The sequence below is a fragment of the Trachemys scripta genome, chromosome 20 (genome assembly GCF_013100865.1).
Source record: "Trachemys scripta elegans isolate TJP31775 chromosome 20, CAS_Tse_1.0, whole genome shotgun sequence".
NCBI lineage: Eukaryota > Metazoa > Chordata > Testudines > Emydidae > Trachemys > Trachemys scripta.
In genome coordinates, this window is record NC_048317.1 from 7777295 (window position 1) to 7791153 (window position 13859).

At 51.8% G+C, this 13859-nt stretch overlaps 1 protein-coding gene across 1 annotated transcript in view; it reads right to left on the bottom strand.

The window, feature by feature from the left end:
• The window catches only part of NT5C1A (5'-nucleotidase, cytosolic IA), a 20006-nt gene extending 7151 nt beyond the window's left edge, over window positions 1-12855 (bottom strand). The window contains exons 1-2 of the mRNA XM_034754184.1: window positions 12668-12855; window positions 1195-1362 (exon numbers count right to left, since the gene is read on the bottom strand). Of these exons, the coding sequence (XP_034610075.1) occupies window positions 1195-1362; window positions 12668-12808 (309 nt within the window). The 5' untranslated portion in view covers window positions 12809-12855. The remainder of the gene's footprint in view (window positions 1-1194; window positions 1363-12667) is intronic.
• Window positions 12856-13859: the final 1004 nt, after the last annotated feature.

Below are 13859 nucleotides of genomic sequence, written 5' to 3' on the forward strand. Positions count from 1 at the left end.
CCTGGGGAGCCATATGGCAGCTCCCCACCCCAGCTCACCTCTGCTCCGCCTCCTCCCCAAACAGCTGATTGGCGCTGCAAGCCTGGGAGGTGGGAGAAGTGGACCAGCGACCGCGCGCTTGGGGAGGGGGTGTAGCAGAGATGAGCTGGGGTGGGGAGCTGCTGCACAGCTCCCCGGGCCAGGGAGGTGGGGAGCTGCCGCAGGGGGGGGTGTGCCTCAGGGTGGGGGGGGGAGCTGCCACAGGGCTCCCCACCCCAGCTCACCTCTGCTACGCCCTCTCCCCGAGCACGCCACCCCCACCGGCAATGACAATAATTGCATGGAGCAGCCACTGCGCTGGGAGAGGGAGCCCGAACCGCACGTGTCAGTGCACCGCTGGCAGCCCAGCCCAGGAACGCTGTAAAAAAAAATTGGGGGCACCGCTTTTTGGCGCCCCCAAATCTTTGTGTTCTAGGCAACCGCCTAGTTTGCCTTAATGGTAGCACTGGCCCTGTTGCCCATATTCCATCCATCCATCCGTCCACTACTCCTTTGCTTTCTCTCTGAAATACTGATGCTCTGGCACTTTCAGAGAAGCCAGCCCTGTCAGAAGAGAACCCATATCTCCTTCCTTCATGGCCCTCAAAAGGCAGAGAAAGAGTCTAATCAAATCTTCTACAAGACACAAAACAAGGACAGCTCATGACTCCTTGGGCACATCTAAAAAGCCGGCAGTTGGGAAGATTTTTACCTAAACTGAATTTTTCAGTTCTAATCCGTGCTGTTCAGTGGAAGCCACGACCCTTAACGTTTTCTCAGGGGATTTTCCTTCTCTCCCTCGGTTTTCTAGATTCTGAGAGTTGAATTCTGCTCTCTTACGCCAGTGGGAATCCAGAGTAGCTCCACTGTAGCCAATACACCTATTCTGGATTGATACCAGAGTGATGAGAGCAGAATTCTCTAAGGTTGGTGTTTACCTTCAGTTTTATCCAGGACGCTATGAGCCCAAGTCCTTGTGCCTTGCTCTGGTGTTGAGGGAGTTTGGAAAGGCAAAGGAGAGGGTGACCAGATGTCCCGATTTTATAGGGACTGCCCAATTTTTCGGTCTTTTTCTTATATAGGCTCCTATTACCCCCACCCCCGTCCCGATTTTTCATGCTTGCGCTCTGGTCACCCTAGCAAAGGATCTCAGGGGGCTGGAGCAATGGTGCTCACCTTGACAAATGGGAAGGCAGCGCCGGGTAGGAAGGGTTCATTCTCATGGTCCAGCTGGTATTTCACATATGCCTCCACCCCTTGCTCTGTGTAAATCTTCTGCTCTTCCTCCATGCGGAAGAGAGCCCGTGAGGACACTGCGATTGTTATTGCGTTCTCAGGCTTTGGCTGCATGACAGAGAGAGACAGAAACTGCATCACTAATACAGGATACATTTTCCATCCTTGGTCACAGGATTATGGACCCGGTTCCAGCGTGTAGGGGTATCATCAAATGCCAGGCCAGAAATGGAGCACCAGGCCCACCCCTCTCCAAAGTCTAGGAACATCAGTTCTGGATCGTTCTCTAGATCAGAATGTAGGGACTTTCCCATCCCAATCTTCTCACTCCCGATTAAACTCCATCTAGCATAGCCCTGTGGGCCCAAGATTCACACAGACAGATTGCCTCCATTTCACTTGGCTGGGGTGGGGGGGGGGGGGGGAAACTGTGTGCTGGGAATCACGCACAAATCTATATTGCTTGCTTTAAGGTTATAGGCAGGGAGCCAATGCTTGTCAGCACTTCATCCCAAAGTGCATTCTGAGCTGGAACATTTGCACTCCTTGCATTCTGGGGCTTCTCCGAGTTAAGAGATTTCTAGGGTCAGCCTCCTCAGTCCCATGGCCCCTCTGAGCCGAGACATTTCCGTTCCCTGCACTCTCCATCAGGGGTCACTTGGCACTCCCCCAGCTGTTGAAAAACTCTCCATGTTTCCAGCTGAAGGAACTCTGGGGGCCATCTTGCATAGAATGTGATGGGTTTTTGCCTCCTGGTTTCATGCAGCATCTAGTGTCCTTTGATGCTAAAGTCCAAATTCAGACCTGGTGTCCATGAGTGCAACTCAGCTGAAGACCATGAATGGCACCTGATTAGACCTGGCATAATATGGTCCTTAGGGCGTGTCTATACCAAATTATGAAGTTACGGCAGGGACATCAAATGAACAGAATAGCCGCTGTGTCTCCTGTGATGCTGCAAAACTTGGACAGATAGAAGTATCCTCCCCATTCCCCTGTCATTCTGGCATTCCTGGGGCACCTTTCCCCCAGGTGCCCAGCACTGTTGCTGCAAACAGGGGCTTCTAGGTAATTTTAAAACACAAAGCACTGCATTGTGGGAGGGAGTTCGGAAAACCACTTGACCCGGTGCAGTGGCAATGCTCGAAGCTTCCCATCAACACTGGGAAGAAACCATCACAGACTGTGTCAGGTCAGCCAGAACTGAACTACTATAAAGTCTTTGTCCCAGGCTTCAAAGCCAGCCAGTGCCGGCAATGCTTGGAAAACCCCTGAGGAAGGGCTGTCGTGTCTGGATGGAGGCCAGTGAACAGGTATTGCAAGCCCAGGGTAAGCCAAACCACCCTTGATTAGCAACCGTTATTAATCTTTAAAGGCTTGATCAACACCCCACTGAAGAAATCAAGAAGAGTCTTGTCATGGACTTCCATTAGGTGTGGCTCGGGCCCTGACACGTTTGTTGCGCTGGAGGGGGGATTGGCACCTTGCTGAGGGGATGAAGACACCATCTCCCCCCAGAGGCGTTTACTCTCTCAGCTCTGAGTCGGAGAGAGGATATTAATCTCACGCCAGCCACGGCGGCGAAGTGGTGATGTGCTTGTGGCGTCTCAAAAGCAAAATGGCTCCTCGGCGGCAACTCGCTGGTTGACAAAACAATTAGAAAGGATCCTGAACGGTGACTCTTCTGCAGACAGCCCAGCGACGTGCTGCCAAGAATCTAACAAAGCCGATCCCTCCTGGCCTGCAGAGAAGCCTGTGACACTACCGGGGGGCGGGCACTCGCAGAGAAAGCAAACACTGGCGCCTGGGCAGTGTTTTTATGGCCTCTGGGAGTAAGTCATCTCTGCCACTCATGATTTAGCTGTGTCCAGGAGGAGAACTCCATCTGAGACCGGGAAACCAGCCTGGCCTCTGTTTTGATGGGGAAATTTTAAATGAGACACCCCCCAACACCTTCAGAGTTCCCTCCAGCATAGAGACCATCTGCAGGGGAGAGGGCTGGAATTGACAGAGAATCTCTGAATCCCAGGTCAGACAACAGCTGAGCACACTGTGGCTAACAGCGCCGTCACCCTGGACGTCTCTGACCCACTCCTTGGAAACAAACCCAATACAATAAATCAGGTTGACACTGGGGAACAATCTAGCCTCTTGTGTTCCTTTGTCCTGAGAAAGTCTGGGCCAAACCAAACCCTACTCCCAGTTGCACCAGCGCAACTCCAGCGGCAGCAGTGGAGTTGCAGTGGCATAGCTGAGAGCAGAATTAGGCCCACTGTGTTTTCAAGACAGCCCCCAAAATCTGAATTTGGCATCTCTTGCACGTACGGAGACATACGGTAAGGGATTTTATGCTCCGGGACACAGCAGTTTAGCTGATTGCAAGGTATTACTGATGCATTATGCTGAGTGCATTGGCTTGACTGATCCCACTCTCTGTTAGATTATTTAGGAATTATTAGTTTAAGTCAATATTAGAGAGAGATGACACGGCCGGGCTACAACAATCTATGGCTCATCTCGAGGCACCAGCGAAGGGGCCCAGTTCCATTGTTATCAGAACCGATTTGAAATGCGAGGGCGTGTGGACAGTGAACTGCAGCATGCAGTTTCCCATGATTTCATGTAAAGAGGTTTGGGGGGCTGAACCTGGATGAAAACCTATGGCCAGAGGTTAAGATTTGGGGGATATCGAAGGGCGGGGGTTATTATACCGAGACAGTGAAAACTAGAAACCAGACAGTACGGAACAGTGTGTTAGATGGGCCCAACCCCAGTAGGGGCAAAATTTTCAAAAGTGCCTAAGTGATTTAAGTGCCTCAGTCCCATTTTCAGACGCCATTTGGGCACTTCAGAGCCTAAGTCTCATTGAAAGTCAATGGAGTTTAGGAAGGGATGTGCTTAAGAGCCCGATTTTCAAAGCGATTCAGGTATCTAGCAATGCAGACAGGCACCTAGCAAGACTTCCAAAGGCACCGCCCATGGGATTTAGGCACTTTGGTGTCTAAAAACCTTTTCCAAGAGTACCTAAGAGTGAGATTTTCAATGTTACTCTCAGTTTATTTCAGCTCTGATTTCGAGGCTTCCTGTTTACTAGGTTGTCCTGGCCAATATTGCTGTTATTTTGCTGACAGTATAGCTAGATGAGCTGGTGTCATTCCCAGCTAGGGTGACCAGACAGCAAGTGTGAAAAATCGGGACGGGGGTGGGGGGTAATAGGCACCTCTATAAGACAAAGCCCCAAATATCGGGACTGTCCCTATAAAATCAGGACATCTGGTCACCCTATTCCCAGCCTGCTATACAAACACAGTCCACACGCTCTGCAAAGTCCAAACTCACCACCCCCCTCCCCCGAGCATTTGACTTTATTAAAAAGAGCAACACGAGAACAAAGATTAGCTCAATCCTTCTTGGCAGGCTCGGCTGCTCTGAAGGCTTGGGCCTTCTCCAGCCTGCTCAGCCCTGATCCTCTACCACCCCTAGAGTGTCACTCCCACCTCCCTTGCACCCCGCTGGGCCTCAGAGCATTAACACAACCCACCTACTCCTCTCTCAGCAGGATCAATGTCAGCGAACAAAGCGATTTAGGCAGATGCTGCCAGGCCGGGCCACGGTAATTATACAGCCCAGAAAACCGCCTTGCAGACAATAAACTGTGGAAGTGTCCCTAAGCAGTGTTCATACCCCAGGGCAGTGACCTGAAACCAACAGGACCCTTTCAATATAGCTAAAACAATGGGACAAATTCTCCTCTCCAGCACTCCGAGCTTCACAGATGTACCCAAGAGGATTTGGGATCAATTGTTCTACAGGGATGTGCATGGACTGTTGTTCCCTAAAATGACTTCTCCTGGGCTTTGCTGGTGTGGTTATCCAGGACCTCAGATATCACGGTCATGGGGGACCATAGAAGAACCTAAGATAGAGGGGAGAATTCCTTCTCTCCCACTAGCCCAGGATTTTGGCCTAGTAGCATAGCGCACCAAATCCATAATTCACATGTAGCAAATAGTAGCAAATTTGCCATTTTAAGTTCAGTTACCCAGGGGGCCTTAGTCAGTTATTAACTAGTCATGGGCCAGCTCTTAACTCTAATTTGCATTAATAACTCCAGTGTCATGGGTCATTTATGAGCTAAGATATTAATTAATAACTATTAGAGGTCCCGGGTCAGTTCGTCACTAGCCTTTGGCAGTTAATCCAGTTCATGGGCACAGCTGTTATAACCTAAATTAGTTTTCTGGGTAAACCAAGTCGGGCTATAGGACATTTGTATCCGTTTCCTGGGACATGGCGGACAGCAGGGAAATGCATCCTCCAGTAATAGCTGTTTAAGAATTTCCTGCAAGATGAAACTGGGTCAGTGTTGTGAATGTCACAACTACTTAGTTTGATCAGACACACCCAGGGGGCTCTGGAAAGCCATGCCACATGCCTTTTCAAAGACGCTGGGGTTGGCGTGGTATGGCACAGAGAAATCCGGCTCTGCTCTCATATATGCATGTATCTCTGTGCTGCACACACCTTGCATGTATGGCTATGCGCCACTGATGCCCTCGTCTTGTGTAGCTGTTTACAAGATGCTCCAGGTTCTCTCCTTGCTATTTAAAGATACAGGCCCCCCAAAGGGGTAAATTTCAGAGGTAATAAATGCAGCAAGAAATGGGTCATTAAGCCAGATACCCAATTGTATCCCACCCTACATTTCTGGTGTATCCCCCTGTTTTGTAGCAGTGGACAGGCAGAGCTGTCCAGCAGTCCAGCACCATGCTTCCACCCTCTGGGGACATATAACCTGTTGAATCCTGTTCACGCCTGCTAAGTAATACTGTGCACCTCTAGAACACTGTCTATAGAAGGACCGTACATGCTAATGAATTAAGCGTCACAATTCATGCTGGTCAGGTAGCGAATTCCCCTTCTGTAGGAAACTCCAACCGTTACAATAACATTTTGTTCCAGTTCGGAGCAAAGTCAGAAATTTTAAAGTTCCCACAAGACAAATGCTCCCAAAAATCAACATTTTGGGGTAAAAAACTAAATGTTTCAATAAGTCACTTCAATGCAACTTTTATATTGCAATATTAAGTGGCCTATATACACATCACATTAACAGAATATTTAAATTCACATTTTAATACAAGTCCAAATGAAATCAAAGTGGCACGATTGAAATGTTTCAACTCTCCCCTCCCCTCATCGAGAAGTGTCACAAAACCAGCCCATTCCCCAAGAAACATTTCCATTTTGATAAAACTGCAGTTTTAAGAGAAGATTGTTCCAGTGATTATTTTTTACCTGCTCTATTTACCACCCTTCCGTCTGGGGGAAGTCAGCTCTTAGCTCTACTTTATGGATGGGCAACCAAGGCTTGGCGAGTAAGATATTTGCCCACAGTCATATGGCAATCCTGGGTCAGAGGCAGGAAAAGAACCCAGGAGTCCACACTCCCACGCCTGTGCTTTAACCACTAGACTACACTGCCTCTCCTCCTAACAAACAGTTGTATTGTTTAGTGACCTCCTAGCCACACTTCATATGCGCTGTCAGACCACACGGGACCCTACGCAGCATCCCACCCCAGCGTGACCTTCAGTGACCTTCATCTGGTGTGGGGATCCTTGGGGCCAGGAGACTGGAGAGTTCAGAATCAACACTGTTTATCCTCAGAGCCGCATTCAAGGGGACTCAAGGTCAGTTAATGCTGGTCATCAAACAGTGTCTGGAAAGCAGCTCGAGGGCTTTGCTGAGCCGAATCAAACTGAATTCTGCATTTTGGAATTTTTTTTAAAAAATAGGTCAGCTGTTCTACCCTCCTCCTTTGCCATTGGAGGATCAGACCGAAGGCTGCATCAGCGGAGGATTAATGAAGAGCTTAACAGAAATATTATAGGCGGATAGCGAAGGGGAAGATGGTGCTGTGCTCTAGGGCTCTGTTCATGTCTGGACTCAGCATCTTAAGACAAGGACAGAAGGACAGCCAGGTAGGAAGCACTAGCCATCAGCAAACAATGCAATGCGGAGAGATGCTACAAGGGGATTTAAACCATTGGGGACTGCAGATGTATGTCTAATCCTCCTCCCAAGCAGTCATTGGGCTAGCAGTCTGGAAAGTACCTGCTTCCTTTAAGCCATTATCGCAGCTTCAGTGATTTGGGTTTTGTACAATCGCATCTGTACACATTATACCAGCACTTTATCTCCTTGGCTGCACTGGTTATGTAGTGAGCAAGCCAACAGCTCCCATCGTTCCTTGCCAGTCGCCCCTACCTTCCCGCGCAGTCTTTATTTTCTTCGAAAAGCTTTAGCCCTAAACAGAGAGTTACGTTAAAATAAAACCACTTCAAACAGAAAGAAAAATAGAGAAATGAGAGGGGGGGGGAATGATTAAAACTAAGAATATTGTACGTTTCTATAGTGTCTCTCATCCCACAGCACTTCAGATTACATATACTCAGCATCGCTGAAATGCAGCCAACTCTGGGGTGGAGAATGATGGCCAACTGGCACACAGTGCAGGAATTTTGGCCAGGATCCCAGAGAGGGGGAAGGGGGCACATCTTCTTAAAGAAAGCGTTAACGTCCTCCGAGGACAGGCAGAATGAAGGTCTCATCTGAAAGACCCAGCACTGCTTTATCCTCCTCAAAAAGATGAAGGGCTGAGACAATTCTGCCAGGATTTCCAGGGAGTCTATGTATTTCCACCTTCATACTTATAACTGCAAGTGATCCCTTCCATCAAAGCCAGCTTCAAACGTTGCACCAGATGGCGCTCCTCTAATCCGGTCACCTAATCCTGTTACATGAGAGCTGCTGTGGTTACAATTCCTAAATACCCTTCCAAGAGTTGATGGCCAAGCCTCGGAAATCCTGGATGCCACCAAAAACCCAGACCGGAGATCTGACTTCCAGTTAGCGAAGGTACAGGAGTTTGGGACATACAGAGTGCTGGCTCCCATGCTGGTACCAAGAACGTGCAGAGATCCCTGAACTTCACAGGAACTGAGGGGAAATCCCAGTTTGAGGGAGACATGTCCCGCGCAGCTAGACAGAGAAACACCTTAAGCACACACAAGGAGCAGACGAGGCTGAAGTTGATGAATCGAGAAGCAGGCAGATGGCATCCTGGGAAAATGGAGCATTGCAGAGCACGAAGTGGGCTGTAGTCCACGAAAGCTTATGCTCTAATAAATTTGTTAGTCTCTAAGGTGCCACAAGTACTCCTGTTCTTTTTGCGGATAAAGACTAACACGGCTTCTACTCTGAAACCTGCCCTGACTTGGTATCTCCAGATATGGCTCATCTCGTGTTTGCCACTCAGTGGGCAGCTGCCATGGCCTTGAGCAGCTCCTGAGAGCCTCCAGGTGTCCAGCCTGGCATCTCGAGGACAGCTCAGGAGTGGGCAGCCTGATCTGAATTGGCACCGATGGACTGTTCACTAAAACAGGACAAAACCCATAAGGTCCTTCCAGCCAGGGAGTGTCTGTTCCCTAGTGTCTAAAGCCCCATTGCTTGGACCAGTTAAAACAAGACTGGGCAATGCAGTGGTCATTCTTCCCCTCCTCTGGGACCAGATTCCATCATCTCATGGTCAGGAAGTTTCTCTGGGCATTCACCCTACATTTTCCCTTTCCTAATTTCCCCCCATTTCTCCCGGCTCTACCCCTCAGGCCAGCCTAAGTCATCCCTCGTCCTCCTCTCAAATATTTGCAAACTTCTCTCCCCGTTGGGGGCCATCACCATAACAGGTCTTTTCATGCTTTCCTCACAAGTGCCTGAACCTCTCGGATCATTTCCCTTGCTCTTCTCTGACGTCCCTCCAGTTTGTCAATAACCTTCTGATCACAAGGGGCGCAGAACTGAACGCCAGATTCCCCATGGGGGTGAAAACGTGCTCGCTTTTCAAACGGTGTTAGGGTAACACAGTCATTTATTGTTACTACTAAAGGAATGGGATTTTTATTTATACGCTATGGGCCAGAGCCTCTGCTGGTGTGACTCGACACTGATGAGCGTGAGCTCCAGGGCCCAGGCTGTGTCTGATCATCGTGCCCCTTAGGAGGGTTAGATCAAGCCGGAGCAGCTCACGTTTTTAGTTCTGGAGATTGCCGTCTCAGTCACCGGCGGGTCGGCTAAGACGGGGCTGTCACAGTATCCAATCTACCCCCGCTGAGAATCCGGACCGATATTTATGAACACAAAAATGATGAAAAATTAATATGACCTGAGGCTGGAACTGTGCAGGTGTCATGCTGAGGACTGCAAATGCACCCTCAAGAAACCCTCTCTCTGGGATGTCAGTGGCAGGAGTTTAGGGGACAGCTGTCCCTGAGCCCAGCCACAAAGTGTATCAGGGACACTACGGCATAGCTGTGAGTGACTCTCCCTGACTCTCCATTGCAGCAGGTGCCCCCAGGCCTTTGGCGCTTGTTTCTTTCCCATCTCCAGACACTTCGCACCCATCAGTCCCTGCAGAGTAGTTCTCAAAGGCTTCTGGGTAACAATGGACCTGACCAACACAATTGAGACATTGATCTGGATTCAGACCCTCCCCTCCCTCCAAGTTCAGAGATGCCTGGATCTGGCATTTTGATTTGGCCCATTAGAGAGATAGGGATCCGGTGTGAAATCTGCATCCAGCTCCAGCTCTGGATTCCAGCTCCTTCTCCAACACTTCAGGAGGATTTAGTTCCAGGGTCCCGTTGTATGTCGGGGGGCAGGCAGCATCAGCACCAGGTGGCAGCAAGGACAAATGGGTTCAGATCCTTTGGAGACATGGATATGGGATCAGCCCTCTGAGGAGGGCGAAGAGGATTTATTCTGCAGGGAAAGGCTGGAGCCGCATGACTTGGGGCAAGGGGACAGTTATACTTGATGGCAGAACTGGGACTCTGCTAAGGAGAGAGGGGAGGGGAGCAGCACTTGAAGGGAAAATGAGTTCTCAGGGGCTGCCTTGGTCCTGTATGCTGTTTACAGATGGATCATTTTCACCTCTTGGTTCTCATACATGGGGTCACTGCAGAGGGTTCTGAGGCCATTCAAAGGCATTGTAAGCATCATGGAATGATGGGTCTAAGTCCTGACCCAGCCCTAGGGGTTGGAGGGAGACCCAAGGCAGCAGTGAGAACCAGCACTGCTGGGGGGGCTGACAGGGGCCCACTGGGAAGAGCACTGAAAAGGAGTGGAATTGGGAGGAAGAGACTAGATAGGGGCCTGGAAAAAGGTGTGTGGGGAGGGTGGGGGGTGAAGGGTTTGATGGAATGATGCTTTGTGGGAGGCCTCAAAGCCTAGGTGCCTCTGGGCCCAATTTAATGCACCCGTGACCCCCGTTAGCTGTTTACAGCCCCACGACATCACCCTCTTCCTGCCTACCCCACATTCACTTCCGCGGCTATGGAAATCAAGGGCTCTCTACTAGCACCATCAGCCCCCTCCCCACCAGCTCTCAGGACTGGAAGATGCCCCCGAGTCTCTCCACCCGACTCTCTCGCCTGGTCTTATATCCAACAAGCAGCAGGGCTGTGGGATCCGCTGGCGTCATTCCAGGCTCCCAGCTCTGACATGGAGACCACTCCCAGCACAGAGCAGAGAGGACGGGCATTTCCCCCGGGCCTGCGAAGACAGCGCAGACAGAGGGACCGAACAGATGACAGACCGACTACTGATACCTAGAAATATCTCTTATACAGACCACAGATCCCTGGGGGCTCCATCAAGCACGGAGGGGTCAGATTAAAGTTCACTGCAATGACTGGGATGCTTATGCGTTTTCAGAACACTATATAAATAATACAGGGAAATGCCTTGCACCCATTCATCACGGGCTGTGACAGCTGCCTCGCGGGGTGTGCCCAGCTGCGTCTGAGCGCAACAGAGCTGCAATGGAAGCGCTCTGCATGGCTGTTGGCACCTGCACCTTCCAGCCTGCCTGAAACCAGCCCGCTGGGCATGGAGTCATGGCAGATCCCACAGAGAAGATTCCTGGAAACGTGCTCAGAGAGAGGGAGTGTTTTCCAGAGCCCAGGACTAGGAATCAGGACTCCTGGCTTTTGGTCCCACACTGACTGTGTGACTGTGGGCAACTCACTTAACTGCTCCATGCCTCAGTTTCCCCATCTGTCAAATGGAGATAATAATACTAATTCCCCACTCGTGAGGGTGTTGAGAGGTCGCATTAATGGCTGAAGCTGTCTGAGGGCCTTGCACGAAAGGGGCAGAAGATCATTGTTATAACCCAGGCTGGCTTATCCCCTCAGTTCCCACTACAGCTGTGAAGGCTGAAGCCAGCGACCATCATCCATTTGCAGGATTCAAGGAACCAGACAAGATTTCCACGTAAGGAATGTGTCTGCTGGAGACGATGCTCAGAGCTGGTAGGTCTCCACAGAACTACAGCCTACGAAGTCTCTCTCTGTCCGAGTTCACACCTGAGGTTACAGGTGCGAGACAGAAGTGTTAGCTAGGATCCCCTAGAACATGCACTCAGGGCTTATCAGGGGACAGGCCTGCAGGATCATAAACACAGAAATTTCCAGACTGGACCAGACAAGGGGTCTATTGGCTCCAGGACCTTGTCTCTCTCAGTCAGTGGCCAGTACCTAATGCTCCAGAGGCAGGGGCAAGAACCCCAGAAGGGGCATTTCACAAGCAAGCAGCTTGCAGGGAAGTTTATTCCTGACCACAGAAACCTGCCTGCTCAGGTTACCTACACCTTGTTTTCCAGCCCACGGTTCCTGTGGAGGTTCTGCTGGTTGTGGGAGTTTCTATTATTAAACCCGTGCCCGGCGGAGGGGTTTACAACTCAGTGCCTATTAGATAACACAGGACTCTTAGACTAAGGGCACAGACAAATGAGATAGACCAGGAGCAGCCACATTCAAATGACATTAACGAGCTGCCAGGAGATTCAGCGTTAGGGCTGTCACCCATCCTCAACCCACCCCCTTTTACGTGGGCACAGGGGTCCCCCACACTCCACCAAGGGTACCCAGCGGGGGTTACAGATGTGGGGAGGTTAGGATATGGGGTTACAGATGGAGCCTGGGCCTGGGAATCTCCTGCCTTGGCTACGGTGGAATAGCCGGTGTGTTCCGCCTGTGACATGCACCCAGCGGATCTTGCATTGCGTTCAGCGGCTCCCCTGCAGCCGGGGGGCACCTTGCTGCAGGAGCCCGCCGGGCTCCAGGCCCGTCCTCAGCAGGGCAGGAGCAACTTAGCCCGGGGCACCATCCTCCCAGGGCTGAGGCAGGTGGGGCACCAGCCTGCAAAGGCATCTCAGAAAACGATGCAACAGGTCGGTGGTGGTGGGGGGTTCAGGTGGCTCAAATCCTGCGGGGTTGCCCCTGCTCCCGGCACGGGGAGGGTTTGCTGCCCCTCCAGCCCCCAGCCCCCGCAGCAAAGGAAAGGCTCTTACTGGTTTGGGTTTCTTTTTAGGGGTCAGGCTGTCATAGAAAGTCTTGGCTTCCTCCCAGCGCTGCGGCGTCCCGGCCTCCTGCGCCCCGCCGGCCGCTTGGCCGGCCGCGGACGAGCCTTTCCCAGCGGCTGCCGGCTCCATCTCCCCGGCTCGGAGCGGGCGGCCGGAGCGCGAGCGGCTGCGCTGCTGGGGCTCCCCGGGACGCGGCGCGCGCGCCTCAGCCCCGCTGCTCCGCTGGCAGGGGCGCTTTATAGGGCCGCCCGCCCTGCGCCTAGATCGGAGGGGCCAGCTGGGTTAACCCGTGCGGCGCTGGAGCCTGCCGGGCTCTTCCCATCCAGCGCAGCCCTGCCCTGCACCCCGGGCGGGGGCTGGAAACCAGCGCCAGGCTGGGCTGAGCCGCTGGGGGTCGGTGCTGCAGACACGGACAGGGCCCTTCCTGCTCGTCCTTCGGCGCTCCGGGCAGGGCAGCGCGAGCTAATGGGGAGGGCAGCTGACCTGGCTGGGGTCAGGATGCCTGGGTTCCCCTTCTGGTTCGCCACGGTGGGTGGCCTTGGGCCAGTCACGTGCTGCCCGTGCCTCTGTTTCCCCTCTTGTCCACTTCGATCGGTGAGACTCAGACTTGGCGCTTTAATGGGTCTCCTGCGGCTCTTTGCAGCACATGCTAGTCAAAGGTCCTGTGAGTGGCTACCTAGTACTAGAGTAAATGACTTCGCCTGCCTGGGGCTCTTGGGGGTAATGGTGAGCGTTGATTTGGCTCCTGAGGTCTGAATATGGCTGCTTTAGACTGTAAGCCCATGGACTCTTTTATTATGTGTATGCACCGCACCTAGCACAATGGGGCCTTGATCCGTGTCGGAGCCCCTGGGGGCTACAGCTGCTGTTCTCAGGAGAGGGGCACAAGGGTATTCGGGGGCGCTCAGAGAAGACAAAGGCCGAGATCTGCAAAGGTATTCGGGCTTCTAACCTCTACTGAAGTCAAGGGGAGTTAGGAGCCTAATTACCTTTGAAGATCTAAGCCAAGGCCCCTGCCCCAAGGAGCTAACTCAGATGGAAACAATAAATGGGACAACGGTCATGGGCTGCCCAGGGACTGAGGAGCGAGGCAGGAGGCTTGGCAAATGGAGTATGTTTTAAGGGAAGATCCCAAGTAAGAGAGGAAGGGTGCTTAGGGGCTGGAGATAGGAGGGTACTC